Below are 24803 nucleotides of genomic sequence, written 5' to 3'. Positions count from 1 at the left end.
AGGGGTATGGTGTGCAAATTACATGGGGAAATTGACAGACTGTATTCCCACATTAGTTTGATTCTAGCCAGTGCTACTTGGCAGGGGTAGGTAATAAAAAAACCCAGTAGACTGTAAACCTAATTTAAAAAAAAAATACAGTAGAAGGTTTGTATTGCTACAGAGAAAGATGCACGTTTTTCTGTTGTATGGATTTGTACTCGTCATGACTCACAGTGGTCCATTCTGGCCTTGGAATCTATGATTATCCAGTCTGACCTCCTGTGTAACATAGGCCATAGAACTTCCCCAAAATAATTCCTAGAGCAGATCTTCTAGAAAAACATCCAATCTTGATTTTAAAATGGCCAGTGATGGAGAATCTACCCACAACCCTTAGTAAGTTGTTCCAGTGGTTGATTACCCTCACTGTTAAAAACATGCGTTTTATTTCCGGTCTGAACTTGTTTAGCTTCAACTTCCAGACCATAGCTCATGTTTTACCTTCTTGTGTTAGACTGAAGAGTCTATTATCAAATATTTATTCCCCATCCAGGTACTTAAAGACTGTAATCAAGTCACCTCTTAATCTTCTTCTCTTTGTTAAGCTGAATAAATTGAGCTCCTTGAGTCTATCACTATAAGGCATGTTTTCCACTCCTTTAATAATTCTCATGCCTCTTCTCTGAACCCTCTCTAATTTATCAACATCCTTCTTGAATTGAGGACACCAAATCTGAAAACAGTATTCCAGTAATTGTTACACTAATGCCAAATAGTATAACCTCCCTGCTCCTACTTGAGATTCATGTTGATCTATCTCAGGATTGTTTTAGTCCTTTTGGCAGCTGATTATTCACCACAACCTCCAAATCTTTTCCAGTGTTATGGCTTCTCAGCATAGAGTCCCCCACCCTGTTAGCATGGCCTGCATTCTTTGTTCCTAGATGTATACATTTACATTTAACCATATTGAAAATGCATGTTATTTGCTTGTGCTCAGCTTACCAAATGATCCAGATCACTCTGTCCTTTTTGTTGTTTACCACTCCCCCAATTTTTGTGTCATCCTCAAACTTTGAGTGATGATTTTATGTTTTCTTCTAGGACATTGATATAAATGTTAAAGAGTGTAGGGCCAAGAACTGATTTATGTAGAAGGCTACTACAAACACACCTACTTGATAACGATTCGCCATTTACAGTTACATTTTGACATCTGTCAGCTAGCCAGCTTTTAATCTGTTTTAATGTGCTCCATGTTCATTTTATATTATTCTAAATATTTAATCGAATTGTCATGCAGTACTAAGTCAAACACCTTGCATCAACACTATTGTGTTTATCAACCAAAACTGTAATTCATTAACTTTGACATGGGTGGAGTATACTCCTAAACAATTGCACTTTAACTAGAGGTAGTTTTTTGTCTCAAAAGTGTGATCTGTTTGTTTTTTATTCTTCTGGGGAAAGTCGTACCATTGAGGTAATGCTTGCTTGGTGTTCTCATTAAAATAAATGGTAATAATCATGCAGTGGATCAGAGTTTGAGACTAATGGAGTCTTTCATCTCCAAGTCAGCCTGGGCTGAACCCTCTGGTGGTGTGGGGTTGAAAAGTATTTCTGGTGCTGAGACCCTTCTAAATAATGTAATAGGCTTATTGACAGCTCAGAAAAGAGCAGCATTGCTGTGCTGTGGAGAACTTTTTCCAGCCACCTTTGGATACATGGAATATCGCACAATGAAGCATCTTGTAGAATGTAAAAAGCGGGAGGGAAATAAGAGATGAACCTTCTTGATTTTGGAGAATAACCTTTCATATTTCTAAATCAACTGAGTCATTTTGTCTTATTCAGCTGACGTTTGTAAATTCATTTTAATTTGTGAATGCCGTTAACATTCCCTCGAGAGAGAAGATGTTAAATAAAATTGAACCTAGCACAGATCCTTAGTCTTTACAGTCCATCAACCAGTATCAGGCCTTCTGTGTCCTCCCTTTTATCCAAGCCTACTTGAATAAGGTTTTCAGGAAGATTTCAGGAGACACTTAAATGCTTTATTAACATTCAGTTGTATTAGATTTGCCGTGTTCCCTGTTCCTCTCCCTCCACTTCCCCCTCCACCCCGACCACCCTCCACTAATTAGCCAGCATTCTTAGAATGTCATGAGTGTTCATGGAGACAGGTGGGTTTGTATAAAATTTAACTAGCACTAATCAGTCCAAGGCTGGGGAAGTGAGAAATCTAAGGCAGCTATGGCGCTTACACATTATGTATCTATAAAAGAATTGCCAGATCTGTCACATAGCCCAGTACTGCATGATTTTGTAATCCATTATACTACATATACTCTACACCCAGCTATGGACCAGATCATTGGTCCCTGCTCCACCCCCCTTCAGCTATATCTACAATACCATGCCCAGAAAACTGTGTAGAGCCAGTCTATACAACTTGTCTACACAGTCTGTTCCAGCCCTCTGCTAGCACGGGAGCTGTGATGAAGGTAAAAGGGTAAGTTTCCAGAGTGCCCTCAGGGGTTGTTACTTTTAGCATAAGTAAGTTAGTGCAGCCTCAGAGCTTGTGGTAGGAGCTGAGCTGGCCTCCAGCTGACCCTGAGATTGGGAGAGTGCAAAGGTGATTTTGAGCTAGATTTGTCCCAGTCCTCTAGAGTGATGCAATAAGCATAGATCTGAAGATTTGGCTCTATAACTCTTAATTTCCTGTCTTGTATGTTTAAAACCTCAACCTTCGTGTTACGTTGGCCTTGCTTTTGGCTAATAATTAATAATATAATCACATTTAGTGGGATAAAAGGAACCAAAGTGAATTTGACCCAAACAGGAATAATTAAATCTGGGCCAGGAGCAGTTTGTTACAAAGAATAAGGGGATCACTTGGGCTGTTTGGGGAAAACAATACATTTTTTTTTAGAGTGCAGATTAGCAGAGAAATTCCCAGTATGCTTTTGGGAACTCTGATTTAGTGAACTAATCTCCCTTGAGTATGCAGCTGATGAGAAAGATGAGACTTGAGGGACAAACTATTGGGATTTTTAGATAGAATTTAAGGCTTAGAATGAGAAGTCCAGGTGTTGTGACTATGGCCTCTGGAAGAGTGAGAGAGCATTGCTGAAGCACAGATGCAGCAGAGCTGCTCTTGGGAGGATTTGGAAAGCACATCTTAGCTGTTATTTCTGCTACCAGGCATTTGTTAATTCACAGCGAGAGATCCAGGTGGGCTTCTGGGGGTCAAAAGTTCACATAATCTATTCTGCCCCTGTCTGAGACAGATCAGACTGAAAACTGTATACCTGAGAGGAGGGGAAGCATCTGCTCTGGGTTTGTGTGGGAGCAATTGAGGATACCAACCTACAAATTACATGCAAACCAACGGATGCCCTGGGAGGAGGAAGTCTTTCTTTCATCCATCTTTTCCTGTCTCTATTTATATAGGCTAAAGCAGTCCTTTACTGAAGAACTTGTTCGGACATTACTTATGCTCCAACTAAGAAGCTTTTTCTTGTGAGGGTCCAGCTTCATGATGTCGTGGCCAACTTGGTCATTACACAGAATACCAAAAAGCTAAGCAACATCTGTATTATTGAGGATTGCATCAAGTTGCTGGTGACATAGTGGACAAAAAAATAACCAACAACACTGTAATACAAAGATTGGCATAATCGGTGCTTCTGATATTTACTAGACCTCTCTGAGCCAGGGTCTAAATCTACAAGCATGAAGCAGATATAAAAAATGATGTGGAAAGCTCTGTTCTGGGGCAGCATATTTGTGATGAATCCAGCTTCTCTCCCAAACTTCTGGAAAGGGTGCTGAAATGGCTTCTGGGGCTGTCCCTGGATTCTGCACAGGGACTCTTTCATATCACTCTCTAGGTAGTGGGTGTCAGACAAATAGGAAGCCTCCCAATCTTTTGGCTGCTGGTGGGGAGAAAATAAAACGCTGTTCTCTCCCTCTGTGGTTCCCCCCCTGCTCTCCTTCCCACCCTGGAGCTTCCTAGCTGCTGTGAGTGTCTTTACTATCTCCTTCCCCCCAGCTGTCCAAATAGTTTTGGGGGTGGGAAGGGCTGGGCCTCAGCTATTCTATACCTTCTGGCTTCTGTGACATTACATAGGGGGTCCTATCTGCTACTCCCTTGCTCCAGCTTCAAATTTGGAATCTCTTCTCTAGTGATAGTGAATAGCTCTAGTGCAGTGGTTCCCAAACTGGGGTTTGTGAACCCCTGGGGGTTTGTGAAATGTTACAGGGGAGTCTCGGGGGGCGGGGGGAAATCCCTAATGGCGGACAGAGTTGTCCCTAGGGACTCCAGGCAGCACAGGGTCAGCAGCCTGGAGTCCCTGGACTTCCAAGAGCTAAGTAGATCAAAGCAAGCCTATCTATCACACTGAGGTGATTTAACTTTCAAGACTCCTTATAAGAAATGGAAAGGGAAGTGGATATTTTTTGCTGTTTTTTAAACTAAATAGGCAGCTAGTATTTTTTTTAAAATATTATGAAGAACAAGTTTAAGCTTTGTTGTAACGTGCGTTGTTTGCCTGGACTGCTCAAGACCTGAATGCTTGTGTAGGAGGAACTCTTTTTGAGTTGATTTCTTAAAAACCTTCATGCCGTTTCACATCTGATACTCTTTGATGAAACATAGGAGCCTTGTCTTATAACAGGCTTATTCAAAGTGATACAAGCTATGAAAGTGAGATCTTGGAATAGTGTTGCCGTTTTCATAATGTAATAAAAATACTGATTAGTTAATAATAATAATAATTAATAATAAATAGTGTGTAATCATGTCATAAAAACAAATTTTATATTTTCAAGATCACTGCTTTTATAATTTATACTCAGGTAAAGGAAAAAATCCCTGGAAATTCTCATTTTTAGGAGGGGATTCGCAAGACTTGACATTTTAGTGAAAGGGGTTCACAGGTTGTTAAAGTTTGGGAACCACTGCTCTAGTGCCTTTCTCTGCTTCTGCTCTTAATTCCCAAGCAGCAGCAAATTAATATGAATGTGATTTCTGTTAATTTCATTGCCCTCCACAGGGCTTTCAGTAGCAGCAATTATTCTTAAAAACCTCCAATGACAACTTGCCTAGGTAATTTGTTCCAGTGCTTATCTATCTTTACAGGGAGGAAGTTTTTCTTGATGTCCAACCTAAATCTCTCTTGCTGCAATTTAAGCACATTGCTTCTTGTCATGCCCTCACTGGTTAAAGAGATCAATTTATCACCCACCTCTTTATAACAACCTTTTATTTACTTGAAGACTGTTATCATGTCCCCTGCCCCCCCAATCTTCTCTTCTCGAGACTAAACAAACCCAGTTTCTTCCATCTTTCCTCATAGATGATATGTTTTAGACTTTTTATCATTTTTGGTGCTCTCCTCTGGACTTGCTCCAATTTGTTCACGTTTTTCCTGAAGTGTGGTGCCCAGAACTGGACACAGTACTCCAGTTGAGGCCTTATCAGTTCTGAGTAGAATAGAAGAATTACTTCTCATGTCTTGCTTACAACACTTCTGGTACTACATCCCAGAATGATGTTCACTTTTTTTGCAAAAGTGGTACATGTTGACTTATATTTAGTTTGTGATCCATTATTACCACCCCCAGAACCTTTCCGCGGTACTCCTTCCTAGGGAGTCCTTTCCCATTTTTGTATGTGTGCAACTGATTGTTCCTTCCTAATTGTAACACTTTGCCTTTGTCCTTATTGAATTTCATCCTATTTATTTCAGACCATTTCTCCAGTTTGTCAAGATCATTTTGAATTCTAATCCTGTCCTTCAATGCACTTGCAACCCCTCCCAGCTTGGTATCATGAGCAAACTTTATAAGAAATAGTTCAATGCTAAAGCCAGAAAAAGCCATTGCAAACTGTCAGTCTCTGCACCTGCCTATCTAGGAGGACAGCACTGCTTGGTTCATATTTGTAAAGTTATCATTGCAACCACCAGGGCTAGATATTTAACTCCTTAAATGAAAGCTTAGTCTGCACCCATGGCACTTTCTCGTCCTAGCATCACACTTGCCAAGAAAAGCTTCCTACCTACCACCGGAGCGTAGGAGAGCGGATTTTTCAAACCCTGTGCTTAATTATAATCCATAGCAGAGATAGGCACATGGACAACCTGTGGGTTTCAGCCCCAGGCTCTCAACGAATAAAGGCCAAAGTTACAGCTTGCATAAGCAGGCACAGTTTTATTGAAGTCAACCTTGCACCCAGAGTTAATTTGGAACCTGGCTTAACCCATCAAGTTTCTGGAGTTGGATCTGATCTCTGTATGAAAAGACAGTTGCCCTGCTGCCTCTTTGTACCTGTCAAAGCTGTGTTAGCCATTTGGCTCCAGTCCAGTATGGCCTTTCACAGTAGCTAACATAGTAGAGATTATCCTGCCCATTTACCCATTGTTACACAGTTGAAGTATCACTCATAAATACAATTTTTGGGACATGATTTCTAGGTTGTTTAACAGATGAAAAGGGAGCATTCCCGTGTGCTGTAATTTTTGAGCCCCCACCTTTAGAAGTATTCTCCTGAAATATGGATACTGCATCCCTTTTCATTGCTTGTAGAACGTATTGGATGTGCACATGGCTTCCCCTTGACCTCAGGAGGAATCACATCCAAGGGCAGTCAGTGAAGCATGTTTTTTGGTACAACGCTGACATTAGTGAGTTGCATTTTTTTTTAAAAAAGAGAATGTTTAACAGTGGTTAAAAAGTCAAGGTCCTCAAGGGCATTCTTATTAATTGCAAGATCCAATGTAGGTGAATTGATGTAGTCTGCTGCTCTTGCATAACTGATAACCCTAAAAGACTGCTTTAGAAAAAGGTCTGTGATCGCCACATATCAGTAAATTCATCTAGTCTGAAATGTCAACAAGGTGGTAGTTCACTGCTAGAGCTTAAAAAAAAGCCATTGTGAAAGTGTGTGTAAAGTGTAAATATTTACCAATTCCTTGAAGTTTAGCGCTGGAGGAATTATTAGGAAACCAATGGGAGGGAATTTTCATTCATGTCAGTGTATATAACTTTTCACTCTACAAATAGAAACTGTGGCTAGGTAGTAATATGTGGCATTGTGTGCAGTTACGTACAGGCAGATGGTGAGGCACTAGGGTAAAAGCACTTCTGCATGTGTTGTTGATCACAGTGAATTTATGCCCAGGGTAAACCTTGGTAGTTGAAAGTCTGACAGCACCTCTTGCAGTGGGAAAGGACTGAAGTAAAATGCTAGAAAGGGGTTCTCCCCTGAAGTCCAGTGCTCACTTTTTATCAGATCTTCCTTAGCAAAATAATGTGCTTGCTGTGGCTGGCCACAACGTAGCTCATGCATGTCACCTCAGTGAAAGTCAGAATGACATTACACTACTGGAGTGTTAGTCCGCTTACTAAAAAGTCTTGGACCAGGATCTCATTGATTTCACCAGGGTTGAATATGGACTAGTGGGTAATGATGGCTTTCTCATTTGAACTCAGTTGTCTAGTGTTATGTAGTGAAAGAGCAAACGTTATTGTTGTGATTCCAAAGCTGCAGTGTTGAACCAGGACTGTTTTAAAAAAAAGAAAATTAGTTTAATCCATCTCTAGCTTTAACACACTAGTTCAATCAAGGCAAAGTTCTGCCATTTCCATTCTTCTAAAACATGTTTATACACCTGGATCTACAATCAGTACTAAGTGGTTACTCCTTTCCTCCATCCCCACATTCACTCTTAACCATTGTCTTAACTAAATGTCTGTATTTTTCCCCCCGCAGGGACAAAGCTGGTGGTTATGGAATCCAGGCCCTTGGTGGAATGTTAGTAGAATATGTTCATGGAGACTTCTTGAATGTGGTGGGCTTTCCTCTGAATCACTTCTGCAGAAAGTTAGCGGAGTTGTATTATCCACCCCTCAAACATACTATACAGCATGTCAAGCATGACTCTATCCCCTCCGTCGAGACTTTTGAGAACCTCAGTGACGGAGAGAGTGACTCTTCAAATCCCATGCAGCATAAAAGTGCTAACACATTAGAGAGGAATGGGGTGCCCCTCTCAGGAGCCGTTCATACTCCAGTAAACAGTGGTAGCATCAAGCCTGTTTCTACAGTGGCTGTGGAAAATCAGAGTGGAGTGAGGGAATATCCAACTAAATTCCCATCAAAAATTGTAGAACTTACAGATGGCTTCAGAGCTTCAAAGGTAAAAAAAAAAAAAATACCGCTCCTTGATCTAATTTTCTCTGCACTGGTGAGCTAATATAATTCAAATTTGTATTTTTAAACATTTATGTGTAGTTTGGAGGTTCTAATAATAAAGCAGTACTACAGCACTATGCATGTGTATGGGGAACAGCCCAATTCAAACAAATGATCAAATGCATTTATTTTACTCTAATATTCATTCTGATTCTATGTGTGTTATGCAAGAGAATGGCATCTTCCAGCAGCTGCACCAGTGACCAGACTGTAGTACCAGTGCACATTCCAGTAAGAGGCTCGAAAACAACAGTAACCTCAGGGATTTACTGCACTGGGCTAGCAAGGGCAGCAGAATGCCTAGGGGCATTTTGAAAAGTACCTTTTAGTGATACAAATACTGTCTGTGCATGTTTTGTTACGACATTCCAAAGCAGCAGCCAATTTTCCCTCTAATTTTTCCCACGGATATGCAGAATGAATTTTGTTATGTGCACCCAATATGGAGGTGATGTGTGACTCCCCACAGCTCTCTCTCCCTGCAGCAGCACCTTGGCTGGGGGTGAAGAGGCACCTCTTCCCGCGGCAGCTCTGGGCCAGGGCTGGGTTGGGCCTGGGGGAGGGGCGCCACTCCCCCTGGCTGCAGCAGGTCCTGGACTGGGGCCAGGGGAGGGCCGCCTCTCCCCTGGGCCAAGGGAGGGGCGCTTCTGCCCCTGGCCATGGCAGGTCCAGGGCTAGCCCTGAGCACCTGCACGGCACTGAATATGTTGCTGTGTGGCCACGCAGCTTAGAGGGAACTTAGGCAGCAGCATGGAGGGACATCTTAAGAAGTGCCCTTAATAATGAGCACCCTTAGATTTAAGGCAAGTAGCAATGCCCCTCTGAAACATAGACCTAGAATGCCACTGAATAAATTCTCTAGTGCATTTTTCTTCAGATCTGATCCTAACAGGTGCTGAGCACCTGTATCTCCTATTGATTTCAGAAAGTGGAGGAACAAAGGTGGGAGAGAGGAGGGGCAAAATCAGGATGGGACAGGGACATGTATATAAGAGGAAAGAGATGATTACATAACGTTAAAATATTATGTACTTGTAACATTTAATTCATAGTAATCAGAACTATTATCTAAAACAACATAAATGATGAGAGAAATATATATTATGGAAATGTCCATAGTGGCTCCTCTCCTACGGCTGTGTTGAGATTTGCACTTGAAGTAATATTAAAATCTTTTTTCATTGTAATTATTTGAATTTAATCTCCGTTTGGCACAATAACACTTCAGAGGGCAATGAACTTTCTATGTAACTTTTTTTTAGTGAATGTTCCCTGTTAACTTCTGCAGAGGAAACACTTGCAAAATGCCCCAATTTAAAATAAATACCGGTATTTTTATATATATATGTAATGTCTGTTGTTCTCTACCTTATTCCTTTATCCTTCCATGTATTTGTATTGTAGGTTCCTGTAAGAACCGCCTTCTCTTGATTGCTCAGATTTTGTTTTTTATCTCTACTTTTCACTGAAATACTTCTGTAAGAATCTCTTGTGTGTGAACCAGGGCTGTGGCTGATGATCACAATGCAGTAGCTTGTGTTGGGCCTTCATGAAGACATGTGCACAGAAGCTAATATTCATGTGCACTCTAGCAATCAGCTGTACCTGGAAACAGATAAATGGATAATTTTAATCACTGCCAGGTTTTCTATTCAGAGCCAGACTAGTGCGACTGAAGAAAAGGTAACAGCAGTGAAGAAAGAGAAGATGAAATAAATACCAAGTATTCTAACTGGAAACGGAGAGAGATGTGGTCTCTTCACAAAACTCTGAACCAGAAACTCCTGGGGTGAAATCCTGGCCTCACTGAAGACAATGGGAGGTTGCTGTTGACTTCAGTGGGCACAGGATAGGATTGTTGAAGTCTAATCCCAATTTTGACACTCTGCGACTTTGGGCAAATCTCATCCTATGTCTGCCTGCACTGCCCCTTCTATAAAATGGAGACAATAATGTTGTGAAGCTAGTTAGTTTGTAAAATGCTTCAAAGACTGAAAGTATAATGAAAACTAACAGCTAAACTGTAATTCAATTCAATTTAATTTGACCTTTACATGGGTTCAGAGCCCTCACAATGCAGGCTGAAATCAACTACAAGCAAGAAAAACCTAGTAATCATCTTTATTAAAATGATGTCTAGGAACTTTTTGCTTGGTCCTGCACTCAGTGAGGTCAGTGGAAGTTCAGGGTTAAATTTGGTTTGGTTTGGTTCCTCTGTAACTATACAGGACCCAACACATCTTGAATGGGACCTTTGGGTGCTATCATAATTTAACTACTGGCTCTATTTGTTAATGTTATGCCAATAACCTAATTTTCAGTGCTGACTTACAACTCAGAGGCCTTGAGCTGGCCATTAATCATCTTCTACCACTACTATTAAGAAACTGTTTAAACACTTGCTGTGCTCACCAGAACCTTCCCCTCTCTCTGGCTAAACGTAATAACATTTTTGACAAAACCGTGTATATTTTTGAATGCAGCAATGATTTGGAACATGCATTAACAACAAGAATCGTATTGTTAAATTTAGGCAGGCATGTTCATTTTTGTGGCATCTTGGAGACAATCTCAATTATATATTCTACCTTCACCCCCAAAATAGCAAACATTTTAAATATAAAAATCACGAATATGAAGCCCCTACATTTCAGCTGCAATTTTTCCATCTGATTTCTAACAGAATTTCAACCCTCTTCTTCCCTCTCCACTCTGTGTTGATTTTTTTTTCTTTTATAGTTCCTCAGAAACAGTATTAATTGAAGGAACAGTGCAACCTAATCTCAGCTATGAAGGTGCATATTGTTGCATAATATAAAAATTCCTCTCCAATACAAGCATGTACTATATAAGTTTAGTTAAGGTGCTCATATGTGCTTGTGGGTTTTTGCTGTTTTTGTTTTGTTTTTTAGAAAATTAGTATGGAATGAATTATAGCTGTTAAAACAAAAAAATACATTTTGAAGAAATTTCAAATTATTTTCTTAGGAAAATCAACTCAAATTAGATTTGATGTGTTTTCTCTATGGTCCCAATTCCGAAGCATACTTGAACCCATGCTGACCTTATGAAACGTATTTAAAGCTAGTCATGTGCTTAAGTATCCTGATGAATAAGAGTCTAAGACACAAACCCTGAAGTAGGCATTTCAAGTTCTTTCAAGCTTTAACCAGTAATTTTTTTTTTCATCTAACATTGTTACCATGGCAAAGATGCTGACATCTCTGGTATGATGCCAGGAACAAACTGTCCCAGAAGTAACAGGGCTGAACTGAAATGTTCTGCAGGAAAAATTCAACAGACTCAAGCAGTTCTAAAGTTCTTTATGGCATGGTTTTGCCTTCACACAACTACTATACTCTGAACTTAATTCATACCTCTGGAAAGCTTTCCAGAATGTTTGTACTTTTGTTTTAAAACAAATGTGTTATTTTTTTAGTTGTAGTAATTTTTAATTTAACTCAATAATGTATATTTCATATACACAGGCTTTGTTTGTGGCCTCTAAACTGAAAGTGTTTGATCTTCTGAAAGATAAATGTATACTGAAGGCTGTGGATGTTGCCAATAAGATAGAAACCTCTGTGTGTGGAACAGAAAGACTGCTCGATGCTTGTGCTTCTCTTGGATTGCTGGAGAAAACCCATCAAGGTGACTTTTTTACTGTAAAACAATTCACATGTAGGGGACCGGGAGAGCTGGAAGAAGGAACTTCTAATGTATTGTCCACTGTGAAAACTAAGCTGTTTGTACCTGTTCACTGGGGCTCTACAGGAAACTTTACTAGTCCTTGGCAAATTAAACTGTTATTAATTATTAAGTATTATTAATAATAATTTTGTTTATTATGGTACTGCTTACGAGCCAGTGAAGATCAGGGCTCCACTGCACTGTGCAAACACAGAGAAGTAGCCTCAAAGCGCTTGAAATCTAAACAAACAAGACAGACACAGTGTAGGGGAAGGGGTGTAACACACAAGCAATGTGAAGGCAGCAAATGGCATGTTAGTTCCATGACTTGGAGGGATGTGTAGGTTTAGTTAGAAGGGGATCAAAGTCAAATCAAAGTTCCCCCAAGCCAATGGCTTGTTGAGCTGAGGGGATCAGCTCCGTGGAAAAGGGAAGGGGAGCTTAGGGGAATGGAGCAGAGGAGAAGAGAGGCAAGTGTGGAGTGAAGTTGAGGTGAATAGACTGTTAGGGAATGGGAGAAGGAGAGGCCATGTAAGAGTAAACACCTAATCGGCACAGGGCAGAGACAGTCAAGTCAAATTTAGAACCATCCTCTGGATGTCCAGAGATCCCTGCTGTGGCTGCTTCTGCCCCTGCCAGTTGGGGTGTCTGGCTGGCTTCACTCTGCAGCTTTCCTCCAAAGCCGTTTGTTCCCAGAAGAAGGAGGAGAGGTTTCCTCTGCACAGTTCTGGGTCCAGGAGGATAATGGGAGGAGGGGTGGCCCTGGCTGTGTTTCATTTTCCCACCCTCACTCCCTTTGCCCCAGTGCAGCAGTTCCTGCTTTGGCTGCCTCTGCTCCTGCCTGCTTCTGTCTCAGTGTGGGCCAAACAACAAGGGACAAATTTTGCTCTGAGTTTACATTAGTGCAGGACCACTGATTGCAGTAGTGTAGCCATGGATGTGACGGAGAGAAGACTTTCAGAATGTGGCACTGAAACTGGACAACAGTCAACTATTGCAACTTATAATTGCCAATATTTTAAGATACAAACAGGTGATGGAACAATTAAGAAGCTCAGCCTTCCCTTTTCAATCTGCACTACGTAATTTTAAGTTCCCAGATACACATCACGTAGTAATAAACCTTTTAAAGATGATGAAAAGGTGCCTAGCAAAAGAAACCCTTGAGCAACTTATCAACTGGTTTTGTTAAGAACAAAGCCCTAAAGGAAGACTGTAGATTGAGAGAGGCTTAAATGCATATGATTTAAGAACAGTGGGGAAAGGAGAGGAATAAGATTCAAAGGCAAGTGCATCACAGGGAATGGGGAGAATCCCTGGGTGGCTTCTCCCACTTCTGGGAGCCTGTATGGCAGCTGCACTCTGGGCAGGGAACTGCGTGCAGAGCTGACAGGACTCTTCCCCCCCACACACTGCCTGACTTAGGTCGGTGGAAGCACTTCTGGTGAGGATGCGCACCGCTGACACAAGGAAGGTTGTGTGGACATGCACCACCACAGTAATTACTGCAGTGGCTGTAAATCAATCTAATATAGGTCAACTTAGGTTTGTAGTGTAGACATAGCCTATGCTTGTACAGCACCCAGTGCAGTGACATTCCAATCCTAATTGGGGCCTTTTAGTAAAATAAATATTCACTACTACTACACGTTACTTATTGGCTTTTAAAATCCAATTAAAAAAAGAGAGCACTTTTAATTTCACAATCACTGAGACACATTACAAGCAGGGAGGTGGGCTTTTCTCAGTAATAACTTCTGGTTTGTGTCACATCTGTAACATGAAAAGCAAGAACATCTAAATCTATTCTTTGGTATCTTAACTGCAAATTGCTGTTTTGTGTTGAACTTGCTGTGATGTGGATAACATATGGCTATGCAAATCAACTGGACAGTGTGTACAGACTGAACAAAGCAAATGTAATTTTTTTTTTAATTAAACATGTTGCAGATCAAGAGACAGGTCATCAGCTGATGTAAATCTGCTGGAGTCAGGGGAGCTGTCCATCCTACACCAGTGGAGAATCTTACCGCAAACATTTAACTGAAAATTATACTCATTTGTATAGCAAATTTAGTCACTAGTTACATGGCTGCTGCTACAACACTGCAAAAAACTAGTTAACAGTTTTTTTTCGCCCTTAAGGTTACAGTAATACAGATTCAGCTAACACATATCTGGTGTCAGACAGAGAATATTCACTTCATGGCTACATTATCCACTCTAATGACCGTCTTTGGCATCTCTTTACACACCTGGAGGCTGCTGTCAAAGAGGGGACCATGCAGACACATCGGGCTTTTGGAAAGGAAACAGAGGACTTGTTTCAGGTAATGCAAACTCTGGTCCTTATTTTGTGTTTATGCTACTTGTGCACTGATGAACAGGAAATAATTATCCAGTTGGGAAAACCATAGGGCCCAGGAAAAATTGACTAATGAGAATTGCAGACTGAGCACATCATAGATTCTAGGACTGGAAGGGACCTCGAGAGGTCATCGAGTCCAGTCGCCTGCCCTCATGGCAGGACCAAATACTGTCTAGACCATCCCTGATAGACATTTATCTAACCTACTCTTAAATATCTCCAGAGATGGAGATTCCACGACCTCCCTAGGCAATTTATTCCAGTGTTTAACCACCCCGACAGGAACTTTTTCCTAATGTCCAACCTAAATCTCCCTTGCTGCAGTTTAGCCCATTGCTTCTTGTTCTATCCTTAGAGGCTAAGATGAACAAGTTTTCTCCCTCTTCCTTATGACACCCTTTTAGATACCTGAAAACTGCGATCATGACCCCTCTCAGTCTTCTCTTTTCCAAACTAAACAAACCCAATTCTTTCAGCCTTCCTTCATAGGTCATGTTCTCAAGACCTTTAATCATTATTATTGCTCTTCTCTGGACCCTGTCCAATTTCTCCACATCTTTCTTGAAATGCGGTGCCCAGAACTGGACACAGAACTCCAGTTGAGGCCTAACCAGCGCGGAGTATCATCACACAGATCATTTATTCACATTCCTAGATTACAATAATCGGAAATGTCTCAAATACCAATATATTTGACTCTTTAAGGCCCTGATCCTTCTCCCATTAAAGTCAATGGCAAAACTCACATTGACTTTAATGGTGCAGGATTGGGCGGTAGGGTGTTGAGGCAATTGAAATGTCACAGTATAGTTACCAAAACCCAGAATTAATATCTACAAGGTATGTACTTCATCTCTCCTGAAAGCTTGTCATCCAAAACTGATTTCAGTAGAAGACCAGAAATATTTCAGCACTTGAGACAAGATCTGAGCTTAACTTTGCTCCTGACCAGAATCTGCTTTGACACCAAACTTATTCTTCCTTTATCTGAGCATGTCTATAAATCTGCCTTGCATTGAGTCAAAGATTTTCAGAATTCTCCATCCCTTGAGTCTCCCTCTAAGTATTTGTCTCACTTATTTCTATCTCAGATGCAATTAGGGTCATATATATCATGCCATTTGTAGCTTTGCAAGGACTATACAATTTATCCCTTTGCCAATATTCTCTTTGCACTACAAATATCCCACAAATGCCACTCCCCTGCCATATTTTCTCTCACATTTTGTGTGCTTGTCACAGAAGGGGGCTGGAGTTGATGTGGGGGGCGTGGGGAAGCAGAGGGCATGCAGCAGCATGGGTGGCAGAGGTCCAGGAGCTAATGGATTGTCTGTAGAAGAAGCTTGGAGGGCTGTAGGGACTAAGAGTTTCTTTCTGCAAGGTGCTGAGTGCCTCTTGAGAGGTGTTGGACACCCTCAACTTCCATTGACCTCAGAGCTCTAAGGTTGGGAGGGCCTAAATATATATAGGGCCTTGAGATCAATGAACACCTTGATTTGAACCTAGAAATGAATAGGGGCCAGAGTCTTTGGATACAGGTGTAACATGTTAACACTGCTAAGCAAATTGGCTCATGCATTCAAAGCAGTTTTCAGCATAGCCCTATGCAAAAGTTATTAAAGCAATCTATTCTAGAGGTTACAGTGGCATGCATAACTATAGCAAGGGAATGTGGGAGACAAACAGCTGCTTGCTCTCAGTGGCTCAAAAGCTACAAAAATGGGAAGCAGGCATACTGTGCAGTCTCCTCATCCAGTCCTATGTTGTGGTCTTCCTACTGAAAGCCTTCAGCCAACAGTGGTTCTTAACCTTTACTGCAGCCTGCACTCCTTTGGTTCTCAAAAATATGTTCTCACACCCCTTATCAAAAATCGTTGAAGTAAGTTCTTTAAATCTAGATATATTGTAACTATAGAATGAAAGAGAGAGAATTATATATTTATTTTAATTTTGCAGTTAACATTTAACGCAGTAATCGTTAAAAAATGTATAATGTTAATAAATACACAGGCTTGATGAAACAAAGTAGTTGTACTTATGTACCTGTGCTTAATTTTGTGTTTTCGATCATTTTCTTTCTAAAAAAATCTGGCATGTCTCACACCCCCAGAAAGGGCATCTCGCACCTCCAGGGGGTGCGTGCACTCCAGGTTAAGAACCACTGCCCTTGATGGGAGAATATTGACTTGAGGACACTGAGCAACCCCGTCAAGTGCTTGCATGAACTTGGGGGATCAGAATATACTTCTTCCCTGTGCACCATGACAGCAGTGGAGATCAGTTGATGGACTCTCATTTCCAGGGTCTAGATCTGAATATGGGGAAGCCAGGGGCAGCTGTTTCTATTCCCTCACCTCTGGAATGTGCTTCCTACATTCACCTGGTACACTGTGCCAAGGTCACACTCTGATAAAGTCCAACCGTTTGCTCAGGTTTCACCCACATGTTTGAAGGGTAAGACTGAGTCTGTTTACTTTCACATCAGTCAGTTACTCTTTTTCTGTATGTAACATTTATGTAAGTGTGCTTAGAGGGATGGTGAGAGGCTTCTTAAAAATCATGGACTATCTCCTCTCACCCAATAAACATAGCATTTTATAAGTATTAGCTAATCAGTGCTGTCAGCATCATTTAGGTAAGTATTCTCATTTTACAGTTGCTCAAACTGTGGCATACGTAGGGTAAGTGACTCAGTAACAATCTCACAAGGAGTCTCTTTCTACTAGGCATTTATTTATCTTATTTCATTTCCCTATGATAGTCTTCCCAAATTCCTCTTTTCTAAACTTCAGGGAATCAGAAATGCTATGGCCAAACTTAGAAATATCAGGATTTTTAAGGGACCTCAAGAGGTCATCTAGTCTAACCCCCAGCTCAAAGCAGGACCAATCCCCATACAGATTTTTACCCCAGTTCCCTAAATGGCCCCCTCAAGGATTGAGCTCACAATGCTGGGTTTAGCAGGCCAATGCTCAAACCCCTGAGCTATCCCTCCCCCTTCTCACTGCCTCAGGCAGGAAGATCATATTCCTTCTTAGATGGCCCAGAATTCAATTGCAAACTACCTTCCTGGTTTTCCAAACTCTTTGGGCTTTCTCCACACACTTTAGCTGCCTTTCTCTAGCATGATCAGTAGTCTACTTCCATCTACACTACCATCTTTTCTCTGTGTCTCTTCTCAGTTGAGAGGGTGGGACACTCTCGCTTCTTCAAATGTCTGTCTGGGACTCTTTTTTTCCCTCCTTTCGCTCAGCCAGTTAGCCTCTCTGAAATTACAGATTAATACAAAAATATACTCTGCTCTACACTGAAAATCACTGCTAGAGCCCAGGAAAGCAATCTGTTAAGAAGCCATTTCTTTTCTTTGTATAACTTCCAGTTACATAATGCCTGCTAAGAAGTTCCTGCTGACAAAGAATTATAGATATAAATAAATGTCAGCATTCAGTGAAAACAATTGGGAAACATAGCAGGAAAAAACACAACCCAAAAACAATTTAGAAGCAAAGATTCACTCCTTTCTCTCAAAATAAGTTTACAGTATAAACAGACACCTAGCTCTCTTGAATGGAGCTTAATTATTATATAAATGCATATGCCACAGGTATAACTGGTTAAAGAAAGCATTTTGTTATCCCCTGATGGATTGCCTCTTTCTCTGTGCCATACTGCCCTGGCTCCAGCCAGCAGGGGTGCTCAAGCTGAATTCCCGTTGTTATAAAAGAGGGGGCAGTTGGCAGTCGTTTCTTGGAAGGTCTCCAGAACTCTGGAGCTTGGTCCAAAATAATCGGCATTTGGTGACCTTCCTAGCATGCTGGAAAAGACATTTGTTTGATCAGGTTTTTAGAGTGGGCTGACGGTATGCTTCCCACAATGATGAAGGGGTGGAAAGGACTTGTAGATGGCTGGCTGGCTAGTTCCTATTGAATTGACCATTTAAAATCTGCTTAGATTGAGTTATTAAAGACAGGCTGGGTAAAGTAATATCTTTTAGTGAAAGAAAGAAGCTTTTGAGCTACACAGAGCTCTTCTTCAGGTCTGGGAAAGGTACTTAGTGTGGCACAGCTAAATAGAACATGTAACCGATGTTAACTACTTAATCTAAACAATCTATTATAAGAGACCATTCAAGTGAAGTGAACAGTTAACATCTCTGCAGTCATATGACACAAAAGGGGGGTTACAAATTGTTGTAATAAGCCATAAATCCAATGTCTGTCTTATTAAAACAGTGATTTTTCTGGTCTAGCTAAGTTATGAATTTAAGCTCCCATGCTCATGTTTTTCAAGGTGTTAGGCAGGTCCCTTTTTGAGGATGAGGACTGAGAAGTCAGATATGGAGTGATTTGTTCTGTGAAAAGTGTTCACCCACTGGTGTTAAGCTGTTTTTGGCTTTTTTCTGTGTGAGTTCATTTGAGAGTCTGGTTTCACGCCCAGAGTTGTTGCGGCATTTAGTGCACTGTTTGAGGTAAACCACATTTTGTGATAGACATGTGTAGGACCCATGGATGTTGAAAGGTGTGTTGTGGGGGTATTGATTATCATAGCAATGGAGGTATGGGTGCAGGTTTTACACCTGTTGTTCTGGAAGGGTCTGGTGCCACTTTGAGTTGGTGAGTACTGGTCTATATGGAGCTTGTTTCTGATGTTTAGTGTGGGTTGTAATTGATACCCCGTACAGGTTTCAGTGTGTGGTGATAGGTGAGAACTAGGGGTGTGAGGCTAGAGGCTTTTTTACTTCTGTATTGAAGCAGGTTCTTTTAGGGTGTTTGGGTGGCCTCTTCTATGATGCAATCTACTTCCCTGGTGGAATTTCATTATTTGGTGAAGGCGGCTTTAAGTGTGCTAAGGTGTGTATCCCGGAATTTCTCCTTGGAGCACATTCTGTGGTATCTGAGTACCTGGCTGTAGATAACTGATTTCTTGGTGTGTTTAAGGTGGTTACTGGATCTGTGAATGGAAGTGCAGTGATCCATGGGTTTCTTGTGTGTAGCTGTCTGTAGGGTTCCATTGTTGAAGCTGATTGTGGTGTCCAGGAAGGTGATGCACATGCAGGAGTGTTCTAGAGAGTTTGATGGATGGTGGTGGTTGCTGAAGTTGTGATGGAAATCTATGATCAGAAATGTGTTAACTACTTTTGCTAAACAATCTGTTCCAATCTAAATACAATCTTGTATTTAGCTGTGACACTGCATACATTTCCCTGACCTGAAGAAGAGCTCTGTGTAACTCGAAGGCTTGTCTCTTTCACCTACAATCTTGGTCCAATAAAAGATATTACCTCACCCACCTTGTCACTCTCATATTCTGGGACCAATGCAGTTACAACAACAGTGGCAAATAACATAGATTGTCTTATGGTATTAATGGTGTGGTAGAGCACCGAGATTCTTGGATAGGCATCTTTTCAGTTATTTAAATCACAATAAATTAAGTGCATAAATAAAATCTTTGTATTCTGTTTTTAAGGATTCCTGTTGTCACAGTGTGGAGGCAAAGCGGCGCTTCATGACTGCCATGCATAGCATTGCCAAATTGACAGCAAGAGATGTGGCAACAGCTTTTGATCTTTCACCATTTAGATCTGTCTGTGATTTGGGAGGTATTGCTACTAGACTGACTTGTATACAAATTAATGAAATATACATACATCATAGTTTTAAGAAAATCTAATAAAAAATTACAATTGTTGCTCTCTAACTGGTAAATTTTCTGCTGTTATTAGCTTTGATAGAAAGCTAAAATGAAGTTAAATGGAAGTACACTCGCTTAAAATACTGTTCATTTACTTTGAGTATGGCTGTTAAGTCGGGGGAAGGGTTTCCCCCAGGAGAAGCAATGTGGTTCAGTAGCTGGGACTGGGAATTCCATTTCCAGCTCTTCCATTGCCTTACTGTGTGATCTTCACATGTTAATTATGTCAAGATTTTCAGAAATGATTGACATTTGGATGCCTCTATTTTTGGTGCGAAACTTGAGTTATTTTAAAGGGGCCTGCTTTATAGAGGGTTTACAGAGCATTTTCTGAAATCCAGGGCCCTTTCAGGTGTCTTTTATTGGACACCCAAAATGACTAATCACTCTTGAAAATCTTGACCTTGGTCACTTGTAAAATGCTTACCCACCTGTGTAAAGAATTTGGAAAAGCACTATGGAAGTGCTAGGGTAAGCAGCCTGGTGGGCCAGGCCGGTTTGTTTACCTGCCGCATCTGCCAGTTCGGCCGACCGCGGCTCCCACTGGCTGCAGTTTGCCGCTCCAGGCCAATGAGGGCTGCGGGAAGCGGCTCAGGCTGAGGGATGTGCTGGCCGCCACTTCCCGCAGCCCTCATTGGCCTGGAGCGGCAAACTGCAGCCAGTGGGAGCCGCAATCAGCCGAACCCGCAGATGCGGCAGGTCTGAGCAAACTGGCTCAGCCTTGCGGGCCGCATGCCAAAGGTTGCCGATCCCTGGATTAGAATTAAAATTGTAATTGAATTTAGAAAATTTAAAAACTTTCAGATACAAAATCTCTAATTGGATAAAAATCCAAGATGGCCCCCACAAGTATTTGGTATTGTTTTGTAGCTTAGCACTGCAATGTCCCAATTCCAGTCTTCAAAGGGATCCAGTTGGAGAACCACCATTCTCTAGGGTATGCTGTCTGTAGGAATCAGCATGGAGTTAATGCTATTCCTAGCTGTGCCTGCACCTCCACTGAGAGGGCGTATTATGTAGGCAAAAGACTGTGTAAAAGAGAGCTCCTGAGAGAACTGTGCTGCCCAGGGGGTGGGAGGGTGGACAGCACATAGGGACCAGCACAGTCCACGGTTGGAACTGCTTTTACCAGTGAACCTCCACAGAGTTTGGAGCTCCTACTCCTTTCCTTGCATCCTTTGCCCCCTAACGGGAGCACTATTCAAACTATACAAGAATTGCCAGTAATAATAATGCCTAGCTCTGCATCCATAGTTTACAAAGGAGGTCAATGTCATTAACCTTGGGGAAACTGAGGCACAGAGACAGGAAGTGACTTGCCCACATAGATCCAGCAGGCTAGTGGTAAAGCCAAGAATAGAACCTAGGTCTCCTTAGTCCCACTCCAGACCTGTGTCCACTAGGCAACACTAGCTCCCAAGTCCCCTATAGAGTCTCTTGGCCACCCCCATCCTTAACTTAGTGCTATTGTATTTGAGTAAGGTACAATATGAACTTTTGTCTGCAGATATAAAGGAAAAGATTCACTTAGTTATTTTTTACTTACTACAGGTTGCACTGGAGTTCTGGCCCATGAGCTAGTACAAAAATACCCAAACCTAAACGTAACTGTATTTGACCTTCCAGACGTCATTGCAAATGTCTCTTGCTTTCAGCCTTCAGGACAGCACATAACTCCAGTGATGTTCATAGCAGGTAACTATTAGGCTGACAATCCTGGTTCACTGTGCAGCATGGACAGAGCACACTGGTCTGCTCCAGCGAAAGTGTGAGCAGAAGCTATGTCTGGGGGCAAACAAGATTAAGCACAAGGCAGAATCCTCCATGTTGAGTGAAAGTCTTAGGTCCTTGCATGTTACTTCATTTCCTCATAAGACAGCAGGGTAAAAAGAGACTGGGTGAGAGTGGAAAATAGTGGTGACTGAGGAGACATGGCTTAAGTGATACCAGTGAGGGGCCCTGGCTGGACACTCCTCCTGTGTATGCCGTATTAACTTGCTTGAGGATACTTCCATTACCAACACAATTCCATTTCATTTCTTGACTCAGGCTTCTACATGGTTCATTAACTTCACAGTATTCTTGACATGAATTGTCCTTCTCTCACCATGTCTTCTGTAACTGCAAATCAAAATATTGCATGTGTAGCACAGTGCATAACCAGTGCTGAAGCCTTTATTCATGACTTCATGTCTTCTTAACTATTGAAACTCTCTACCTTGGCTCACCAGTTCTGAGTTCTGAATTCCAGCAAATGTAGGAAGTTGCATACAGAAAAACCTGTCCTCATCACCTCTGCTGGCTCCCTATTTATTTTAGGATGCAAACTGTGGTTCCTCTCCTGGTTTCTAAAATGTTTCATGGACTTGCTAATTGGAGCAGAAGAAAGTTCAAAACAAATGTACATTAAAACTAAACTGACACTGAAATTATTTTACTTTGTATGTTCTGCATCCCAAACTACATCCATACTATAAATAAACATCCATTGTTCCCTAAATATCTTTCACTTTGCTTTGTAGAATTGTATCATACCAAGTATACATTTTCTAACAGGTGACTTCTTCAAAGATAATCTTCCAGAAGCAGATCTTTACATCCTTTCGCTAATTCTACATGACTTGAATGATGAAAAGATTCACATATTGTTAAGCAAAATATCAGCTATTTGCAAACCAGGTAAGGGTTTTTCATCTTTTTTTTTTTTTCCTTGGGGTATGTCTGCACTGGCAAGTTTTTGCGCAACAAGTTATACCACTTCTATTAAACCGCTGTTGCGTGTCCACGGTGAGCTTCTTGTGATGGTAGAGCGCATCCACATTAGCAGCTCTTGGGCAAAGACAGCAGTGCATTGTGGGTAGCTATCCCACTGTGCAACTGGCTGCAGGGTGCTTTGGGAAGGGTTTGCAATGCCTCATGGGGCAGGCACAGCATCACATGATGCAGGTTTCCCAATTCCATCCTACTACATTGCCAGCTGCTTTTCAACTGGTGTGTGTGTGTGGAGGGGTGGGAGAGACAGTGTGTTTTGTGGGACAGAGAGTGTCTCAGCATGCTGTCTTGTAAGTTCAGACAGTGGCAGGAAGCAACCAGTACTGAGGCAGGGGGAACCCCTGACATCAGCCCCCGCCTCCTTTCCCTACTCTCTGCAGAGCGGCCACTTGAGGGATTATGGAGGCCAGCTGAGTGCTTTCTGCACTGTAATGTGTTTACACTGCCAATACAGCGCTGGAGTCTCTGTGCTTTAAGGATTACAACTCTTGTTGAGATGGGTTTTTTTTTTTTTTTTTTTGCAACACTGCAACTGCGGAGTTTCTGCGCACTAAGTGGCTTGGCAGTGTGTACACCTCGGGAGTTACACTGCAGAAAGCTGCTTTACTGTGCAGTAACTTGCCAGTGTAGACAGGGCCTTAGTGTTTCCAGCATAGTGCTTAATAGCAGGAGGATTTTATGGGTAGCGGTTTACGACTCCAATTAAAAATGAACGTCTGTCATCAATTTTTTTCTTCCCCATCTTAAAATAGAAGCCTTTACAAATTGTGTTATGGCACAACATACTAAGAAGCAAAAGGTTATCAAGGCTGTCATTGTGCAAAGGAACCATCAATTCACTTATTTATATTTAATTTCTAAATCTATCATTTATATAAAAATGATACCTATTTTGATTGTCTCTCTCTCTCCCGCCCCCTTAGTGTGTTGCTTTCCATCATCGACCCTGAACCTATAAACACTTACGCATATGCTTATATTAACTCATGAGAGTAGTGCATAAATGTTTTCAGGATCGGGGTTTGATGGTAAACTCTTCAGGAGATGGGGGCTGGGTTTTTTTCTGTGTGTGAATAGTGCTTAGCATATTCTGGATGTTATCGGAATAAAAATAATGACGTGTTCCAGAAATATGAACCTCACATATGCCCAGAGCCATCCCTAGGGTATGGCAAAGCGAGGTGACCGCCCCCTGGGCCCAGCGCTTTGGGGGCCTCGCACTTGGTTGGGAGGCAGGTGGGGGGCAGGCAGGGGGTGAGGAGGAGCCCCCCCCTACCAACCTTCCCCTCCTCCCAGTGCCTCCTGCCAACTGGCAGGCCCCCCCGATCAGTGCCTCCCTCTCCTTCTCATTTTGCTATGACTGGAGGCGCTGTGGGGGGGGAGAGGAGGGGAGCGAGGGAGCAGTGTGCTTGGGGAGAGGGCGGAACTTTGTGGGGAAGAGGCAGGGCGGGGGTGGGAAGAGGCGAGGTGGGGATGGGGTCTTGGGGGAAGGGGTGGAGTAGGGGTGGGGCTGAGGGAAGCACCCCCGCCCCCGGCAGATAGAAATTTGACGCTTATGTCCCGGGCCCTGCACCCGCCCCCAGGGAAGGCTCTGCACCCCTCTAGGGATGGCCCTGCATATGCTGTACCATACCCTATGCGCAATATAAAAATGCCAAAGGGAGGAGGGAACTAGTAGAAGGACTGAGGAGGAGAAAGGTGATAACCAAATGATAACTGCATTTGCCAGGATGGAGAACAGGAGATATGACAAAAAGTTCTTGCAAGCAGTGGATGTAGAGAGCAGTAAGAGAAAACCAGGGCCGCTTGCTTCAAAGGACAGTTTGGAATACCTCGTGGCTAAATATTGCCGCAAAGGAGTCTCTGTGATTGGCCGATGACATTTATAGGGGAGGCCTTAATGATATCATTAGCTGATAACTTTTACTTCAAGTAGTAACCATGCTGTTTGCTGAATCACCCCTGTAAACCAAAGGGAGGAATGCCTGCTTTCTCGTATGCCTTACTATCTTCCTAATCTAGCAGGAAATGGTCACT

The 24803-nt window shown here is 42.0% G+C and overlaps 1 protein-coding gene across 4 annotated transcripts in view; it reads left to right on the top strand.

Moving 5' to 3' along the window:
- ASMTL (acetylserotonin O-methyltransferase like) overlaps positions 1–24803 on the top strand; it is a 57641-nt gene that overhangs the window by 18486 nt on the left and 14352 nt on the right. For all 4 annotated transcript variants that reach the window (XM_039527904.1, XM_039527914.1, XM_039527900.1 and 1 more), the window contains 6 exons: positions 7760–8186; positions 11731–11893; positions 14078–14262; positions 19770–19902; positions 21546–21689; positions 22551–22673. In XM_039527904.1, the coding sequence (XP_039383838.1) occupies positions 7760–8186; positions 11731–11893; positions 14078–14262; positions 19770–19902; positions 21546–21689; positions 22551–22673 (1175 nt within the window). The remainder of the gene's footprint in view (positions 1–7759; positions 8187–11730; positions 11894–14077; positions 14263–19769; positions 19903–21545; positions 21690–22550; positions 22674–24803) is intronic.

Source organism: Mauremys reevesii, linkage group 1, assembly GCF_016161935.1.
Source record: "Mauremys reevesii isolate NIE-2019 linkage group 1, ASM1616193v1, whole genome shotgun sequence".
NCBI lineage: Eukaryota > Metazoa > Chordata > Testudines > Geoemydidae > Mauremys > Mauremys reevesii.
The sequence above is the reverse complement of the archived record's forward strand: the minus strand, read 5'-3'. Positions and strand labels throughout refer to the sequence as shown.